This window comes from Pelophylax lessonae (genome assembly GCF_965119305.1).
Source record: "Pelophylax lessonae genome assembly, chromosome: 2".
Classification (NCBI taxonomy): domain Eukaryota; kingdom Metazoa; phylum Chordata; class Amphibia; order Anura; family Ranidae; genus Pelophylax; species Pelophylax lessonae.
In genome coordinates this window covers 295,982,213-296,002,940 of record NC_138769.1, presented here as the reverse complement: position 1 = coordinate 296,002,940, position 20,728 = coordinate 295,982,213, and the positions used below count along the sequence as shown (strand labels likewise).

Sequence of the window (20,728 nt, the reverse complement as noted above, 5' to 3'; positions counted from 1 at the left end):
CCTTGACTAACTTATGCTAATGTTTTGCAAACTGAGGTATGCGTCAAGATCTAGCCGGCTCAATAACCCTGGGTTTATGCCCTTAAAGTCTTCTCGAATACAACTGGTTGCCTCAATCTTCCATGAGTGTGGACTGTGTTTTTTGCCATCTGCACTTGATTTTGTGGGCCCTTTTAATGTGTTAGTCTTTATGGTTTACTGTACAAATTATTATGCCTTGTATTCTTTGTAAAGTATTCAAAACTTCAAAAATAAAGAAAAAAAATGCATTCTACTAGATCTCTGAGCACTTCTTGGCCTTTTTTAGGATCAAGCAACAGTTTCCTATATTTGTAAGACTGCCACTTGGGCACATTCTACCAGGTTGATGTTTTTTCCTCAGCTGATACCAGCTTGTGGTGGTCCTTCAGGCAGTTTTTTAGGCTGTGAACAGTTTCCAGTTCTCTTTTGTTTTCTTGGACCTGTTAGCAATTGTTTGCTGTGTTGCCCACCCCTCAGTTGGACTGCTTTTAAATCTCCTGAAGCTTTAGGACTTCCTGTTCTGTGTGTGAGTGCTGCCTGTTTGCCATCTTTTTCCACACTATCCTGGATTCCCTCCATGCTTTGCAGCTTCTCCGCTGCTGTTTATTTCTGATTTCTAAGGACTACATAACCCATGGTACTTTGCTGCCTGCAACTAGTGATTCCTGTACTGACTTTACCTTCTGAAATCTCTCCCCTCAATACCTCTATAGTTCTAGAAGGCAGGCTCTGTGAAATGTGTGACATGGCATAGTGAATACGTGTCACAGAATTCAAGGAAGTAATTGTGTGGTGAGTTTCACAAAGTTAACAAGTTGAAAAATTGTTCAGATTAACATGAGTAGGTTAAAAATAACTGAAATACAATGTGGGAACAAATATATGATTTAACATTTTGCCCATAAATACATTTTAATCACCCCTAACACACTGACTCTTTCGTCTTTCATCTGCTGACAGGAGAAAAGTTGGACGCCCAGGCCCTCCTCTTAGTAAAACTGCCCGCATGAAATGGCAAACTTTAGAAAGGAGGGTTCATGAAGTTGTTTTACAAAGGCTTACTCTACTCAACCTGGAGAATGACATGGAAAGGCTCCTAAGAGTGAGTATAAATATTTGATCATTTTGTAATGCATTTTTTCTAAGTTTTTTCTCCAGAGATAGTTAATAAAATAGTTTATTAATTAAAGGCAGGTGCAACTAATCCCTTAATAATGGATCAATAGTTGAGATAGCAGTGATCATAGAAGTTGTGAAAACTGCCCCATAAAACTGATTATACTATTGTGGGTTTAGTAACATTTTACCAGCAGCCATCGCCACTTTGAAGTTATCTGTAACTGTGTGCATGTGTATCTCTAGGTAGTATTGGTTCTTACGGTTTTAGATGTAACGCTGTTATTTATGGCACTCAACCTATGAAAAAAATTGTGCGCAGGTTTTAAATTGAGTTTGTGTCTGCTGAGAATACAAGCTCTTACCATGCAAGTATGCCTGCAGTGAATATTTTCAAGTTCAGTAATGACCTTGCAACTTTAGTGTGCACATTTCCCAAAATAGCACATTTCTGCTTAGAGGTGCATATTGTTTCTTAGAACAGTGTACAAAAACTTTCTGATTCTTTTTGTTACATTTCTTCTGATGTTTAACATTTTTGTTCCCAAAGGTCATTGAAGCTTTGATGTGCAGGCAAAATTTAGCTGCGTCAGTCAGTATGCATTGGTAAATTGACAATAACTAATTTGCCTATTAAATAATTTGTACTTTTTGTACAGACATACAATTTTTTGTTGGCATACTGTTTTAATAAAAACACTTTTTTTTAATGTTTCAATACATTTTTATTGAACAAATTTTATACATTCAGAGTACAAAAGCATACAAAACTTAAGTCAAGCACGAGTACAAAATTAAAGTGCACCTATGAATACATAATTTTTAACCCCAGGTAATACAAAATAACGAGTGTTCCTTTCAGAGGGGGCTCTATGTGTACTAAATGTTTTTGGAGTTTTGGTGACAATTGTGGTAAAGTACCGCATCAAACTTTGAGTGTTATATTGGGGAACTCCTCTACAAAGGGAGTACTCTGAAAAATAGAGAGACTAAGAAAGAAGATGTTTGAGTAGGGAAAAAGGAAGCCCCAATATAACATCAAACTTTGAGTGTTATATTGGGGAACTCCTCTACAAATGGAGTACTCTGAAAAATAGAGAGACTAATGCCTCGTACACACGCATCGATAGTTGGCCGTGAATTTTCGGCCAACGTCCGATCGGCCGATTTTCGGCTTGTTAGTATGATGCTTTCGACAACCGACTCTGACTTTTCGGCCGAACAAAATCTGGTGTGCAGGCTATAAAATTTTTGTTGGCCGTCAACAGAACGGCCGATTTTCCGTCAGTCAGTACAGATTTCGGCAAACAAAAATCTGATGAGCAAGACTGGGCATGCTCAGAGTAGAAAAAACACACGGAAAGTAAACCAACACGACATCACTTCTGAAGTTGGTTTTTGTTGGCCAAGAAAATTCTTGTGCAGTCTAGAGCACATTTCAACCAACACAACAACACTGGACAAAAGACGTCCGATCGGTCGGCCGATAATCGTTGCATGTGTACGAGGCATAAGAAAGAAGATGTTTGAGTAGGGAAAAAGGAAGCCGGAGGTGAAGGGATCAAAACAAAGACTTAGAATTTGCTGGTACTAAAACCTACACAAGTAAGTCCCCAAACCACAGTCCATGGAGTGTTAACTGATTAATGTTTTTTAATACTGTTAATATTACTTGACAATTACATTATTTATGAAAGGCACATTACCATCTTCAGGTTGCAGCAGTATCTGCAGTCAATCACATAGGTAAAGAGCCATGTCCTACCAACATGGCGTGGTCTCAATCTCCGCACTTCGCACCCCCGCGGGCACGCTAGAGAGGCCGTTCTGGTGCACAGTCATATGACAACATCCCAGAACGAGAGCTGCACCGCTCCGCCGTCATTTGACGGTGGACGGGCAGTAGGTGGTTAATCCACAGATTGTGAATTAGAAGTGGTTGATAAAACCTGCAAGCAGTAAAGATGCTGTGATTAATGCTGTATTAAGGAAGATTGTTGTGATTTCAGTTTAGTATTATAAGGTGTGTACACTAAACTTATTTAGTTATTCCTCTAAACAGAAGTGCTTAAAGTAGAGATATGGGCAAAACTTTTTTTCACTTTGGATCGAGTAATCGAGGGTTATAAATTCTGCAAGGCTTACTTTTGCCATCTGTGTGCCAGTAGGGAGATTTACCTTCACTTCCTGTCCCATAGCCAAACAGGAAGTGAGAGGAAATCCCTGCAAACTAAGGGAATCTCTTGGGGATCCCCAGGTCACCAAAAACTAGCGTCCCCATTGGAAGATTTCTCCTCTTTTACTTTTCTGGGGACAACTCAAAATGTGGGTTTTTCTTTTACTTTCAATGATAATGTTAAACAGGATAATTTGGGGCACAGACAGCAATAAAAACAGATGTTCTAGTTCCTCTCCCCTGTATCCAAAGCCCCAAAAAGCCATTTGGAGTTGTCTGTGTGCTCCATAAAGTGTATGTAAACCCTCACATATACCCAGTGAAGTAAACAGTCTCAGATGATACACAGAGATGAAACAAATCTCCCTACATAAGTTTTATTTGTATATCTGCTGTCTTCAGCTTTCTACACTGTTTAGAAAGTGAACATTGTGTTAGAATGTTTTCGTCCTGTTCCAGCACTGGGTGTGGAGTCTTGGCATACACTGTGTGACAGCTGATTGGAGGAAAGGTGCAACCCCCCCCCCTCCACATAGGCAGAGGAAGGAAGAAACACGCAGAGCTGTGCTATGAATAGACCAGCTCTCTGCTAATCTATATCTATGCACCCACTCTGACACAAATTTCCAGCTGCTTTTATCTTGTTTTGGAGAACTTGTCATGCTTATAACAGAGGAACGGAGCAACAGAAAGACACAACACTTTGGGCATTAGAGAGAGATAGTTAAACTCTACAGATATCTGTTCCCAGGTCAAAATTCATGAATGGGGTTTACATCCACTTTAAAGTATTCCTGCATGAGAAAAAGCATTGGTACTGCTATTACTGTCCTACTTTTAAAATCCTAGCTGCCTAACTGCCTTCAAATGCCTTATTTGCTAAATAGTTCCAGACTAGCGACACAGGGAGTATTGAATCCAAAGCATCAGCATGACAGTGGGTGTAACTAACATCTTCAAAAAGTTGGGGACAGTAATGGCAGCATTGGAAATGTTCCCATGCAAGATTTACTTTAAGTCTTACGTCTAAGTTAAACATCTTCAAAAATAAGTCAACCCAAAACTGATATTTTGAGTATGGGTGGTAATCATCCACTAACTTCCTACATCACTTGAGGCCCAAAAGGACAAGATCTGCATAGTTACATAGTTAGTCAGGTTGAAGAAAGACACAAGTCCATCTGGTTCAACCAAAAAAAAAAAAACAGTATTGAAAACCCAACCATACAATCCCATATACACAATCCTATACCCGCAGATGATACAGAGGAAGGCAAAAAAAAAACCCCAGCAAAGCATGATCCAATGTGCTACAGCAGGGGAAAAATATGCCTTCCTGATCCCCCGAGAGGCAATCGGATGTTCCCTGGATCAACTTTACCTAGTACCCATTTATATTATGTACCTCTAGTTACTGGGATTTAACTTAGGTCTGACTCTTTAACACTCGTTTAGCATTAAAGTCATAATCACCATTTTACTGTGACCTGTATCTCAGGGCACTATATCCAAATCAGCTACTGTATCTCCATTGGATAAAAACTAACCATTTTTCTCCAAGTATGTTTATTTTAAATGTGCTGAAGACATTCCATGTGAATCAGCATGTGTTGTAGCCTGCTGCTGAATTTTCAGAAAAAAGAGCCCTGCAAGGTCATTTACCTGGTAGACTTTTTAGACATAATATAATTGCAACCATCACAGTTTGGATGAATCCTTATCTCTACAATTTTCTCAATAGAAACGTGAGGAGCTTTCACTGCTGCAAGAGGCTTTGCTGAGTCGTACAGCCATTCCCCCAGAGGCAGGTAATGGAGAGGATCGGGCACAGCAGGATGTCGCAGAGGAACTGGAAGCCTTAACAGCGAATATAGACTATATTAATGACAGTATTCGAGAATGCCAAGCCACCATTGTACAGATGGAAGAAACCAAGGTATCTCTAATCATAAAGACACACGTCAGTCATTCTCATGTTATGATTCGCTTCCATATGTCAACCAAAATGACCATGCTTGCAAGATTCCCCTAATTATCAATGCTGAGACACACAATTACAACAAACCACAAAATCCTGTTCCATCATTATTTACTTAATCTTTGTGCTCATACCGTATACTTAATGTCAGCAGAAAAACACAGTATGACCATAATTGGTCTTCTGTGTAATTTCATGCATTCCTTATACATGGGTTCTCATGCTCTTTTTTAGTAACCCCTAATTATTGAAGAATATCTAAAATCAGCCACAAGGGAATGTCAACAAATAGTTTGCATGTGTAGAAGTAACAATGTTGTGATATATCGATTGTATAAAAAATCATACACTTTAGTATTTTTTTGTTTGAATGAATAATGCAGAGGATTTCAAGTGGAAACATTTAAACATGCATTCTTGTAAAGGGAAATATCTCCACCAATTTGTATTATTAATAAAGTAATCATGCCTTTAAACCTATCCTAATCTGCTACAAGATGCCAATAATTTCTGATATGCAGTTAAACTGGAATAGGTTAACGAACATGGCTCAGTAGTAATTGCCCACATGTCCCAGAGGGCTGTCCGTAATACAGTTAGTAATTACTTTATTATGCTTGTGGTCAGTCAAAATATGTCTGAGCAAAAACGGTTTAATGTGTCTGTGTTTAAATTATTTATTTAAATTCCTTTTTTATTTGGTGGTAGATGGAAACAAATGGCTGATTTGAAAGACAAATGTTCTCTTTTTTTCGGCTAAAAGCAATTTTGTGGTACTGTATTAGTTTATTTATATGTTATGTTTTATACTCTTTCTGACATTTCAGGGTATTGTCTTATGTTTCATGAGCAGACAGAGCTATCGCCAATATCCTAACATGTGTTTATGCTTTGAATCACTGGAGGGGGGTGCCAGTGCCTGTTGACTATGTGAATGGATGCACTCACTTAAAGGATAAGTCCAGGCAAAACCTAACTAACGCTGAACCTACTCTGTGCCACATTCTAACCCTAATCTGTCTAACCCTAACCCTGTAAAGAAAAAATCACTGTACTTATCTATTCTGCACCCAATCCAGTCAGGTCTCCAGTCAGCGGAAGCTCTGTGCAGGAGAGGACCGACAATGGCTGCGAAATTAATGGGTGACGTCACCCATAGACTTACTATGGGGCTTTCGTTGTCAGATTTCTCTCCTGCACCCGCCTCCACGCTGATGCTGGGACCAGACCGGATTGGCTGCAGAATAAATAAGTCCAGTGACTTTTGCTTTACAGGGTTAGATAGATTAGGTTTAGAATGTGACATAGAGCAGGTTTAGCGTTAGTTAAGTTTTGCCTGGACTTATCTTTTAACATGCTGTTGTTCAACTTGGCTTTATCCTGATCGAGGATTTTGTGATAGCTAACCTCTTCAAACCTTCCCCATTTTTCTTTGAGGTGCTTTTCCCTGGCTTCCCCTTTCTTTATTGGTGGTGGGTGATTTTAATAACTTTTTGAATCTAACTTAGGACAAATATCCCAAAACTGGCCCTCCAATGCCTGGCATGACATTCTCGCTCGGAAAACCAGTCAATCTCTTGCAATTGCTTCTCCCCTCTGACAGAGAATATGCTTGTTATTCTAAAACTCATAATTAACTGTCAAGGATAGATTTAGTCCTGGGTAAGGTGGAGATATTTCTTATGTAGGATCTGTCACTATAGAGGCAAGAGCTATCTCCAATCATTCACCCCTGGGAGTAATTAACCAAAGTGAGCAGGAAGATAGCTCATAAACTGGGAAATTAGACAAATAAACCCATTTTAGTTCATTTCCTCCCACTCTTATGTACAGTTTCAAATTCCCTTGTTTGAGCAGACAAGCCCTTGCGGTCTGACAGGACATTCAATGGGACACTCCAAAAGCATACCCTGGTGGCCTCCTTATTAAGGAGATAAGCCTCATGAAATCATGCAGCGAAAGAGAGGAGGAAATTGAACAGAAGGAATTTAATAATGATCAATCAATCACTGTGGTCACATGATCAGGCAGACTTTCTTGCCCCCCCCCCCCCATGCATACTAAGGTAGTGAAAGGGCCATTTTCAGCTCCTTGCGTGAAACCATCACTTTTTTCCCAACTAAAAAAGGGCATAAATCCCCTTCCGACTGACTACTGGCCCTTCTCTTTGTTAAACACTGATATTAACATCTTGGCAAGAGCTTTGGCTTTGAGAGTGGTAAAGGTAGTCCACGGCACATCCCCACAGATAATATGGGTAACAGAGACTTGCTGGCCCTGGATGAAGCAGAGCTTTTGAGAGTGTTGAGTAGGGGTACTTATGGGAAGTGCCATAAAATTTTGGCTTTAGCTCCAGGTTCTGAAATGGTCACAGTTACTGTTTGCACATCAAAAGTGTGTGTCCGGGTTAACAACTCCCACTCCTCCTCTTTTGTTATTCAATGGGGCACCTGACAAGGCTGCCCCTGTATCCCTTAATTTTTGCCCTGGTCATTAAACCCCTGGCTGTTCTTGTTCATCTGTCCCAACATGCAGGGTCGGTACAAGGGGGGGAGGATGCCCTGGGCAGAACAATTTACTGTAGGAAGGGGGACGCAGGTGAAGTGCTGGCAGTGAGCTTCTAAATCTTTTCTGGGCAACAAGTATTGTGACTACCACCGGCCGCACTACAGTTCTGCAGAGCTGCCTGCAATGAAGTGCCAAGTGCGCTCCTGCACCTGGCACAAGCCTAGGACATGGCCTAAACTTCCCTGTCAGGCAGAGCTGCGGAGTGATCTCCGCCCGACAGGCGCTTCCGAGTCCCGGGGAGGCGTGACATCACTGAGAGGCCGGCTGGGAGGCGGGCTAGGAGAGGACCATAGAGCTCCGCCGGGCAGTGCAGTGAGTGCGACCTAAAGGAGGAAACAACCAGGCAGTGCATCAAAAAAGTAAGCAGATAAAGAAAGTAAGCAGATGGGCATCTACAGATGAATCTACTAACAGTGGGGGGGTTACCAGTGGCAAGACATTAACCCCCTTCATGCTGCAATTAAAAAATACCATTGGTAACTAACCACTTGCCGACCCTCCGCAGTACATATACTGCGACATGGCTGCAGCTACAGGCACCGCAGCATACCCATCAACTTCCCTGTGACGGCTCTGTACAGAAGGAATGATTGCTTTGTTTCTTCTCCCTACAAAGCAAGGAAAATCAATCTGTGTTAAAAATCAGCACACAATACATACTTTGCACATTGTTAGGCACACCCCTTGATTGCCTCTAGATGTTAACCCCCTCCCAGTCAGTGTCATTAGTACAGTGACAGTGTACAGTATTAACACTGATCTCTGTATTAGTGTCACTGGTGATGTCAGTGGCAGTTAGTCAGTTCCCACAAAGTGTCAGTTAGTGTCATTATCACAGTCCCACTTGTGGGAGATTAGCTCGGTGGTAGGCGTGGATGACCCCTTGGGGGGGTTCGTTACACAGGGAGATAGCCGAGAAGTGGTTGAAAACAACAGTGTAAAGTTTTATTCTTGCAATTTTCTTCACACAAGTGCAAGCTCCAAAAACAGCATAATTCAAAATAAACATAAATAAAATAAATCCTTGCCACTGTGGGCGGCTACCTTCTCACATACAGGAACCTATCTACGGAGTCTGTCTCCAACCTACTGTTGGGCAAACTTTGCTGATCCTACAGCGGACACTCAATAGTCCATGTTTTTTCTTCACACAACAAATGTCCATTGAACATGTCCCTTTTCCTCTTCACATTGAACATGTCCCTTTGCTTGTCTTTTCACATAGCAAACAGTTCATTTATTTCTTCCACATAGAAATAGTTCATTTTCTCACCTTGAGAAGTCTTCACACTTTTTACCCTCCTCAGCGCACATCGCTCCAGGAGGTCTTTCCCTCCTATGCTCACACAGCTTCAGGGGGCACCCATCTGATTGTCCTCCGCTACCCACACGGCGTCAGGAGGCAGCAATCCTTCTCCCAGGCTCTCACAGCGTCGGGAGGCACACATCTGACTGTCCTCCTCTCCCCAGCCCACACGGCGTCAGGAGGCAGCAATCAATAGGACTTCCTTTGGACAAATTATAGAGGCCTTAACTTCCTCATTCCGAACAGCTGAAGGCCTTTCAACTTCCTTAGACAGTTCTGGCTACCTTTGCAGCCGACACCCTATAGTAATTGGTGAATTTTCTAAACCAGGTGGAAATGTATCTCCTGTCTGTGACTACATCCACAGATTTACCTGACTTCCTGTCACACACTATAAGTCACTGATCGCCCCCATTGCTAATACATAAAAAAAAATTCCAGTTTATATTCCATCGTTTAGTAGATGCTTTAGCTTTTACACAAACCATCTAATATACATGTAGCAGAATACATTTTTGCCTAAATTGAAAAATAAATTGTTTTTTTTTCTTTTTATTGAATATGTTTTATAGCAGAAAGTAAAAAATATAGTTTTTTGTTTCCAAAATTCTTAGTCTTTTTTCGTTTATATAATAAAAAATAAAAATTGCAGTGGTGTGCAATTAACACTAAAAGAAAGCTCTATTTGTGTGAAAAAATTATAAGTTTTGTTTGTGTACAGCACAATTACCAGTTAGGAGAGTAACCAGACCACAAGTTGTTAATCAACCTTCCCCCCCCCCAAGAGTTAACCACTCCAGCCAGTTTACATGGGGATTACAGACACTGCCATCAATGCTGGGGGTTATTACATATGATAGCACTATTGCTGGGGATTATTGTTGCAGAAACTGACACGAATGCTGTGGGTTATTATTGCGTAAATTGGCTTCTGTTTCTTAAACTGAATCCGATGCTGGGGGATATAATTGCAGAAACTGGGACTGATGCTGGTGGTCATTAGTATTCACTTGCCGATCATATCACATGTACGGTGGTTCTGCTGCACTGGATCACGTACTAGGTACGTAATCTGGCACTCCCAGATAGGGGGCACATGCGTTCGCCACCGGCGACCCGGCTATGCTGTGTTAATATACAACAGATGCCGATCAGTGGGTGCCGGCCAATGGATGACCACCGGCACCCACTGATCATTGGAAAGACACACAGGACAGACCTCTGCCTATGTAAACAAGGCAGAGCTCTGTCCATTATTATTTCAAAGCACTAAGTACCTGTAATAAAATACACATATTTAAAATGTGTGAGCGAACTCTGTTTCTATCGAATTAAACCTAGTTTAATTTGTATTGTGTTATTTCTTGTTTTGAAATGACACTGACTCTTTCTTTATACCCGGGGGGGGGGGGGGGGGCACAGTTTGCCATCTTCGCACTGGGCAACGGATTGGCCTTGTCCTGGCACTGCTAACATGTGGCAGGTTTAATTGGAGGGAACCACGAGGAGAAAATTGCACTATACAAAGAATAGGAATATACATATTGCACCCTCCTAGGTAGGTGCTAGGTTGGTAAAAGCTTAACAGCTCTATCTACTTATCAGGGGAGCCTGATTGTTAGTTCTGCCTGTTGCATGTGTCCAGGGTGTGATTCATCTGGGCTGAGGGAGTGTCCCCACTGTATCCAATGGGAAAGCCTTCTGGATAGTGGACACACAGGCTTTTGTGGCTGTCCCAGTGGGTTGGCACAACAGTGGTGCATTCTGGGATAGGTCATAAAAGCCGGGTGCACATGTGACAGGGCGTCGTTAAGCGGGAAGCCAGGTCCCAGGAGGAGGGTGACAGCTGTCTCTCCTCATGTCAGCAAGGAAGGTGGTCACAGGCAGTCGGCCTAGTGGACCAAGTGTGTGATACTGAGCCAGGAGGTCCAGGATACTGATGAGTGGAGCTGAAGGCAGAGAGCAACCCAGGGAAAAACAGTGTTCGTGAGTACCGGGAAGTTTGCCAGGGGTCTGCCCAGGAAGGGGACCACTCCAGTGGATAAGGGGCTAGCATGCACGGGAAGTGAGAAAGGGGGTGCCAGGTAAAGAAGAGGAAGAGGAATTCATTCAGGAACATATCATGTAATTCAGGAACATATCTTCTACTTCACTTTAGTGGCAAGGTGAAGTAGCGGCCTTGCCGCACACACTACAGTCAGTTGTTCTCAGAGATTGTGCATACATAGTTCAAGTTGGAGTATCCTTCTCATCCCTTCTCCCATCCAAATTCTAAAATAAAACACAAAAAACAAATCCCCTGGACTGTTCATTGTCTGAGCCAAGTCTTAAAGTGATAAGTTTTATAGACTGTTGCTTTAGAGTCGGTTCACACTAGTGCGACTTGTCAGGCGACTTGTCAGCCTGACAAGTCGCGCTCCCTCGCGGTCCATTGACCGCTACAGGACCCGTTCTAATAGGAGCAACACAAGTCGCTCCGACTTAGAAAAAGGGTCCTGTACTACTTTGGGGCGACCTCGGAGTGACTTGCATAGACTTCCATTATGTGAAGTCGTTGTGCATGGTAATCTACAAGTCGCCCCCGAAGTAGTAAAGAGTCGTGTCGCCTCAGTGTGAACCGGCTCTTAGGTAACCCAGGGGAATCCACACTCAGCAGCTCCCTAGGGGGCAGTGCTACATACACTTTTCCCTATTCAAAACTAAAGAATTTGGATTAGAAATAGTTATAAATTGGGGTAAATCCAAACATTCCCAAAATCAATTGCCGCATTCTCTAGCAGTTTTGCTGTCCTACATTCAGGACATAATCATACTTTACTATCTGGGCATTTACAGCTCCTAATACATTACTAAGTAACTCTGGTAAACTCTTCCCTTGCTGCAAAAATGTAAGGGCAAATGCACTAAGTGGTGTAAACTCCTCCTGACAGTGAACACAAAAAGTTCACTGGGATATTTAGAGAACAGATCTGGAGTAAAAAGGTCCCTAAAATAAGCCTCACGAACCTGCAAAATTTAAAGAGTATGTTAACCCAACATTTCATATTCCTGATATGAGCCTGCTCACCTCCAATGACCAGACTTGTCCTGACATCCCCCCCCCCCCTCGTACAGTCATACACTGGAAAGCTTAGTGTACTGTTGCTTCTCCCCCCCCCCCCCCAGCTCTTATGCAGCTGAGAACAGAGGGAATGTTATCACTTATGGAGAAAGCGAAAACATTTATTTATAATGTTTGTTATATCCACACACGAATATTTTACCTTTCATTTCTATTTTAAATTGAATTGATTGTTTTACAAGGTGATCTTTACAATAATTTTAAGGAAAACAATTAACAAATGTAATGCTGTAAATCAGTATGCAATCCAAGCTAGAACTCCCTGGAGAATGCTATTCTGACACTTTTTGTGCAGCCCATGGGGTGGCCCTTAAAAGTCTCAAGTAATGTGTCTCCAGTCTGTTTCCTAAAGAATGTCACAGTCTCCCAGCAACTCCTATAGCATGTTCATGGTCACCAACAACTATAAGAAAGTTGATCATCACTGCTCTTACTGCATTGCTAAACAAAGTAATAACCAAAGCTCTAACTCTGGTCTAAGTGTAGAATTAAACCTAGACATACCCATGCCTAGATCAAGTGATACTGTTTTGTTAGGTAGTGAAATCAGGATGAGAATGGTGAAATCAGGATGAGAATGACAACTTTTAAGACTGAAATTTTGAAAACAAGTCAACAATGTGTCCTCTGAACACTTTCTGTGTTATCTTAAAGGGCCATCCTAGTTCTTTTATTTGACTACAGAATGATTAGCCTTTATGTGGAGAAATCTGAGAGTGGGAGTGGTTGAGTAGCAAAAACACACTGCACAGCAGTGGCGGCCCATCCATTGGGGGCGCAGGCCATCCATGCATCCTGCCCCTATCTACATGCAGGGCACCGGACGCATGGATTCCAATGGGCTTTTTTTTTTTAAGCACGTGATTAGAACCAGAGGCTCTAATAGGCTTCAAAAAAAGGGTGGGCCCGGGGCACAGAGCACTGCGCCCTGAGCCAACCCAGTTGTGTGACAATAGCAAATGAATATTCGCTATTATCACACTGATGCTCCTCCCAGCCAATCAGGAAGCGGGCCCTGAGACAAGTTTTCCGATTTGCCGAAAGGAGAGGCCATGCTATTGGCCAAGGAGGAAGAGGAGGGAGGAGACACAGGGGAAGCCGCCACCGCCGCTGCCTGCCCTCTGGGGGTGGGGGGTGGTATGGTGTGCGAGCTGGTATGGTCCGTCTGCTGTCCCCCCCCTCCCGGCCCATGGAGCACCAGCCGCCACTGCTGCACAGGGTTGACAACACTCAGTCCACAACAATGCTGTGTGTTGTCAGCCCACAATAAGGGTTGAGAGTGCATTTCTGGCAGATCAACGGTTATTGTTTTGCAGGATCCTAAAATGTGCATGTACTGCAAGGAAAAAGAAAAGAAAAATCGGACTGTGCAGGCCAAATAGAGGGATGTTCATCGTTCAATAAAATCCATCTTTTATTAGTCCGATTTTTTCCTTTTTCTTACCTATGTAATTATGGATGATGGCCACATATGTCATGGATATTTTTAAAATTGTGCATGTACTGCAGAGATGATTTTTAATATTTGTTTTTATTGTAACTAACTGGGTCCAGCAGAGTTCATGTGGATCACAGTTTAACATAATTTATAAAACTTTGTTTGTCTGTTGTTTAGGAGGACCTAGACTCAACAGATACTTCAGTGGTCATCAGCTCTTGTTCACTGACAGAAGCACGACATTTGCTTGACAATTTTCTGCGTGCATCTATAGATAAGGTAAAAGAAAATAATTGTGGAATATGGGTACATATAGTACAAATGTAAATCATGAGTCTGTTCACAGAATAGTCCAGTATAAAGAGACTGCTTCTTTTGTCAGGGCTTGCAAGTGGCCCAAAAGGAGTCTCAGATCCGGATCCTGGAGGCACGGCTTAGACAGAATGATATGGCTGGGTTCACACAAAGTCAGATGCTGCTGGAAAAATCAGAGTGCCAATCAACGTTCAATGGTGAGATACCTTTAATATAATGGGATGTTATGTACCATGGGAGCAATGGAAAGTCTTTCAATTGTCCTAATGTTTTATGGTTAGTGTCAATTGTAAGTCAATTTGAAGCTTGTGCTGCAAATCCTTTGCTGTGAATATCTCTTAACCACTTAAGCCCCGGAAGATTTTACCCCCTTCCTGACCAGGCCCTATTTTGCGATTCGGCACTGCGTGACTTTAACGGACAATTGCGCGGTCGTGCAACGCTGAACCTAAACAAATTTGACGTCCTTTTTTTCCCATAAACAGAGATTTCTTTTGGCGGTATTTGATCATCTGTGCGATTTTTTGATCCTGCCCTATAAACAAAAAAAGAGCGACAATTTTGCAAAAATAACAATATTTTTCACATTTTTTATATCAAATTCCTGGGAAAAAAATGTAAAAATCTAAATTTTTTAACATTTTAGGCCAATTTGTTTTCTTCTACATATGTTTGGTAAAAAAAAAAAAAAAATCGCAAAAAGCGTATTTTGATTGGTTTGCGCAAAAGTTATTGCGTTTACTAACTAAGGAAAAGATTTTTGTCATTTTTATTGTTTTTTTTAACGAGTAATGGCGGCGATCTGCGTTTTTTTTTTTGCGGGACTGCGACATTGCGGCGGACAGATCGGACCCTTGACTGACATTTATGACACTGTTGGGGGTACCAGTGACATTTCTACAGTAATCAGTGCTATACATATGCACTGTTACTGTAAAAATTTCATTGGCAGGGAAAGGGTTAACTTTATTGGAGAAGGAGGGGTTAAGTGTGTCCCTAGGGGCGTGCTTCTAACTGTGATTGGATGTGGCTTTTCATGTAACAGCAGAGATCTACGGTCCTACATAGCAGGACCGTATGATCTGTGCTGTTACACAGGGGAGAATGACAGGCGGTTTTGTTTACATTAGCCGCCTGCCTTTCTCCCGGTGTAACCGATGATCGCGAGTGAGCGGTGGACATCGAGTCCGCTGCTCACACGCGCGCGGGGGGGTCCGTGAGCGTGCGCGCACTTGCTCTCTAGAGCCTCACAGGCTAGCGACGTAGTACTACGTCACTTTGCCTGTGAGGGGCTGACTGCCGACGTAGATAGTCATTAGGCAGTCGGCAAGTGGTTAAGCTGGATACACACTATACAATTTTCTTTAGATTTTTTCCTTTGGATTTACCAAAACCATATAATATGAGGTCAAACCTAAACACTTTCAATTTGTATGCAATCTGGCAGGCCCTTGCACTACATAGTTGAAGGTAAATCTGAAGGAAATCTACCAACAAAAGTTGTATAGTGTGTATCCAGCTTTACCACAGAGATGTGAAAGGCATTGTGTGAAAATTCATGCCTACACAGAGTTTTCTGCACTACTAGAGAGCTTCTGAATGGCTAGCAAAGGATACACACTATTTTACCAAAAGTATTGGGACGCCTGCCTTTACACACACATGAACTTTAATGGCATCCCAGTCTTATGGGCCATACACACTATCAGATTATCTGAAGACTTGTCTGTAGACTTACCAAAACCATATAATATGAGGTCAAACCTAAACACTTTCAATTTGTATGCAATCCGGCAGGCCCTTGCACTACATAGAAAAGGTAAATCTGAAGGAAAAAGTCTTCAGATAATCTGATAGTGTGTATGGCCCTTTAGTCCGTAGGGTTCAATATTGAGTTGTCCCACCCTTTGCAGCTATAACAGCTTCAACTCTTCAGGGAGGGCTGTCCACAAGGTTTAGGAGTGTGTCTATGGGAATGTTTGATCATTCTTCCAGAAGCACATTTGTGAGGTCAGGCAACTGATGTTGGATGAGAAGGTCTGGCTCGCAGTCTCCGCTCTAATTCAACCCAAAGGTGTTCTATCAGGTTGAAGTCAGGACTCTGTGCAGGCCAGTCAAGTTCCTCTACCCCAAATTCACTCGTCCATGTCTTTATTGACCTTGCTTTGTGCACTCGTCCAAATAATTTGGCAGAGGGGGGATTATGGTGTGGGATTGTTTTTCAGGGGTTGGACTTTGCCTTGCCTTTTAGTTCCAGTGACGGTAACTCTTAGGCCCCTTTCACACATGCGGACCATTCAGATCCGCATGTCAGTTTTTCAGGCGGATCTGAACAAAGGCATCAGCATACCAAGACATTTTGGACAATTTCATGCTCCCAACATCGCGGGAACAGTTTGGGGATGGCCCCTTCCGGTTCCAAAATTACTGCGCAAAGCAAGGTCCATAAAGACATGGATGAGCGAGTTTTATGTACATATGGCGTTGAGTGCAAATTCTTTCTACTGTCAAGAATATTAATTTATTCTGGCCATTGGGATAGTTTTATGCACATTTACACATGTATACGCCCGTACACCTGTAAATTGTGCTTATAAGTTCTTCTCTGAACACAGCTTTGGTGTAATTTTTGTTAATGCCTCTAAATGCTGCTCCTAAAATACTGGATTTAAATGCCTGATGCTCATGGCCACATAGTATAACATAAAATCCTGTTTAGAGCCATAAAAAAATAATGGCGTATGCCTAAAAAAAAAATGTTTTTTTTTTTAACCTACGTGCCTGATACCTAAGGTTATTTTTTTTCCCCACTTTAATTAACCCAAAGGTGTAGTTCAACACATAGGTTTCCCTCACAGGGCTTTAATGCACTTCTCTGGCACAAAACAATGTCCATCAGCCTCCTGGCTTATGCCTCGTACACACGCACCGATTGTTTGCCGTAAATTTTCGGCCAACGTCCGATCAGCCGATTGTCGGCTTGTTAATATGATGCTTCCGACAACCGACTGCGACTTTTCAGCCGAACAAAATCTGGTGTGCATGCTATAAAATTTTTGTTGGCCGTCACCAGAACGGCCGATTGTTCGTCAGTCAGTACAGATTTCGGCAGACAAAAGTCACATGAGCAAGACTGGGCATGCTCAGAGAAGAAAAAACACACGGAAAGTAAACCAGCACATGACATCACTTCTGCAGTTGGTTGTTGTTGGCCAACAAAATTTGTGTGCAGTCTAGAGCACATTTCAACCAACACAACAACACTGGACAAAAGACGGACGATCGGTCGGCCGACAATCGGTGCGCGTGTACGAGGCATTACACTTGCAGCACTGCTGCTTTGACCTCAGTCCTAAGGTCCTTGTCTGTCTCCTCCAGACAGTTTTCTAACACAAATTCAATGCAATCGCTTAACAGCTCCCTGCTACACTAGCTCCCACCTGTCTGCTAGGTGGAGCCCTCCTGATTACTGGGCAGAGACCTACTCTGTCTGCTAGGTATGAAGCCCTGCATACTCAGGTCTCTAATAAAAGCCCTGCACACACCTGCACAATCAGTGTGCTGGTTGTTCGCAAAACCTGAACCCAGGATTGGAGACTTATGCCGGCCATAAACGTGTTGAGTTTTTTGTTTAAAAAAATCGCACCTTTGAATAATAATTACATTTTTGATCATTAGTGAGGCCGCAGCAACTGGCGATTTTCGTGCGGCACATTGGAAATTTGTGAAAAACAAATGAATTTCTAATCAATGATAAGGGAATGGTGTGAGAAATATAATCCAAAAAGAAATGTGTAAGATCTGTGAAAGAAAAGCAGATTCCCCGCCACTAATTTTTCTTTCTTTCTTCAAATAAGAAAGGAGATACAATAAGACACATGGCCACTCACTAAAACTAGAGGAAAGGCGGTTTAACCTTAAAGTGCGTAGGGGGTTCTTCACTGTAAGAGCGGTAAGGATGTGGAATTCTCTTCCACAAGCAGTCGTATCAGCGGGGAGCATTGATAGTTTCAAAAAACTATTGGATGGACAACTTAAAGACCACAACATACAGGGGTATACAATGTACGGTTAAAAGCAAACACACACACACATCATAGGTTGAACTGGATGGACTGATGTCTTTTTTCAACCTCACTAACTATGTAACTATGTAAATATCAGGTCAAATTTAAGGCTTGGTTGGTTGATTTTCTAAAATCAATGGTGGTACCATTGGATTACAAAACACATTTTCAATCGACAAATCGCTCAGAATTCGACCCATGTATGGCCTGCATTATACCCTTTATACTGTTTGTTCACAAAGGGCTGGTTTACACTAGTGCAATGGCAGACATTGCATGTGATTTGCACCGCATTGCTGTGTAGATCACATGTGATGTCTGTGCGATGCAAATTCAGACATACAAACTGTATGGCTGAATTTGCATCGAATTCAGACCAAACCCTTTTTTTGTCCGCTCCAGAATCAGATTGCATGGCTGTGTAAACCTATGCGATCATTTCTGCAAATCACGCTGCTTTTCGCAAACTTATTGCGGGGTGTCGTTAACTTAACATACACTTTGCAATCAGTTTGCATGAACAAGTTGCGATTTTGATGTGGTGCAAATTTGCAGTGATTTCGCTGTAAATTCGCACTGCATCTAGTGTGAACCGGCCCTAGGGTTCACTAACAAACCTCTAAAGGGCTTCACAGAACAGCTGTATTTATAGTGAGGTTAAATTACACACAGGGGAACTCTGTTTACTAATTAGGTGACTTCTGAAAGCACTTGGTTGCACTAAATTTTAGGTAGAGGTATCAGAGTTAAGCCCCGTACACACGTACTGATCGTCGGCCGAACATCGACCGTCTTTTGTCCAGGGCTGTCGTGTCTGCTGAAAACTGCAAAAGACTGCACACGAATTTTGTCGGCCAACAACAGCCGATTGCAGAAGTGATGTCATGTGATGGTTAACTTTCCTTGTCTTTTTTCTTTTCTGAGCATGCCCAGTCTTGCTAATCTGCTGTCTGTCAGCCGAAATCTGTACTGACTGGCGAACAATCGGCCGTTCTGGTGTTGGCCAACAAAAATTTTAATGCCTGCACACCAGATTCTGTTCGGCCGAAAATGCGCTGTCGGAAGCATCATACTAACAAGCCTACAATTGGCCGATCGGTGGTCGGCCGAATATTTACGGCCGACAATCGGTACGTGTGTACGGGGCTTTAGGCCCCTTTCACACTATCCATCCGTCGGATGGATTCCGTTTTTCTCAGCGGGGAATCGAGCCGCCGATCCCCTGCTGAGCAGCAGGATGACAGCTGTGTCTCCGCGCTGTGTGCGGAGACACAGCTGTCAGTTCCCCATGCATCACTATGGGGGAAATCGGATGGGAACGCACCCATCCGATCCGCTGAACGGATGGAAAATAGGGTTTCCATCTGTCCAGATTTATCGGATCGGGTCGGATGTCAGCGGACATGTCTCCGCTGACATCCGATCCCCCATAGAGATGCATGGGAGGACCGTTCAGATCCGCCACAAAAACGAACAGGCGGATCTGAACGGTCCGCCTGTGTGAAAGGGGCCTAAAGAGGGCTGAACACACATGCACACCACACTTTTCAGATATTTATTTGTAAACACTTTTGAAAACCATTTATCATTTTTCTTTCACTTCATAATTATGTGCTATTTTGTGTTGGTGTGTCACATAAAATCCCAATAAAATACATTTACATTTTTGGTTGTAACCTGACAAAATGTGGAACATTTTAAGGGGTGTGAATACTTTTTTCAAGGCAATGTATTGGAGAGGTTTCCTTCTTGTCCCAGGGACACAACAGAAAGTGATGAAAATCTTTTTTTAGACAGTTCCTATGGCAGCCAATGTCCCCATTGGAAAACTTCCTCTCTACTCCTTTGTGGGCCACAGTCTGATTTTTTAAAAATGTCCTTCACTTTCATTCTCAGTGGTAATGATCAGTAGAATGAATGGAAAGAATCATTTTTCTAGCGGGGACACAGCAGGGCAGCAGTAAAGACTTACAAAAGTTCCCTACTTTTAGATAAGCTTTAATCTTTTAATGTTATGTAGCTGTTTGTGTGCATCTAATTTCATACACTGCTTGTGTTACAGAGAATGGGTATGCTAGCACAGATGAGGAGGTGTCAGAAATCAGCCAAATGTCCGATGGAAGGTAAGTTTGTAAATTAACAAAATGTTAATGACAAAAAGTGAAAATGTATTATGGTTGCACAGAGCTCAAACAGAGCCTCTTAGTTTTGTGTTGTCAAAACTATACCATTCACCAGTGATCAATTTACTTAAAGTGGAATTAAACCCTCCTATCGTTTTCAGCCAGGGAAGCTGCCGTCCTGGCCTTTGTTTAACCACTTAAGCCCCGGAAGATTTTACCCCCTTCCTGACCAGGCCCTATTTTGCGATTCGGCACTGCGTGACTTTAACGGACAGTTTCGAATTTGACGTCCTTTTTTTCCCAAAAACAGAGCTTTCTTTTGGCGGTATTTGATCACCTGTGCGATTTTTTGATCATGCGCTATAAACAAAAAAAAGAGCGACAATTTTGCAAAAATAACAATATTTTTCACATTTTTTTATATGAAATTCCCAAGAAAAAAAATGTAAAAATCAAAATTTTTTACATTTTTGGGCAATTTGTTTTCTGCTACATATGT

At 42.2% G+C, this 20,728-nt stretch overlaps 1 protein-coding gene across 5 annotated transcripts in view; it reads left to right on the top strand.

The window, feature by feature from the left end:
* The window catches only part of KIF21B (kinesin family member 21B), a 212,120-nt gene that overhangs the window by 144,841 nt on the left and 46,551 nt on the right, over nt 1-20,728 (top strand). For all 5 annotated transcript variants that reach the window (XR_014224915.1, XM_082245371.1, XM_082245372.1 and 2 more), the window contains exons 19-23: nt 982-1,123; nt 5,055-5,249; nt 13,902-14,003; nt 14,107-14,236; nt 20,169-20,229. Coding sequence is in view for 4 of the 5 variants with exons in the window: in XM_082245371.1 (XP_082101497.1) it covers nt 982-1,123; nt 5,055-5,249; nt 13,902-14,003; nt 14,107-14,236; nt 20,169-20,229 (630 nt within the window). In the remaining variant the exon portion in view is untranslated. The remainder of the gene's footprint in view (nt 1-981; nt 1,124-5,054; nt 5,250-13,901; nt 14,004-14,106; nt 14,237-20,168; nt 20,230-20,728) is intronic.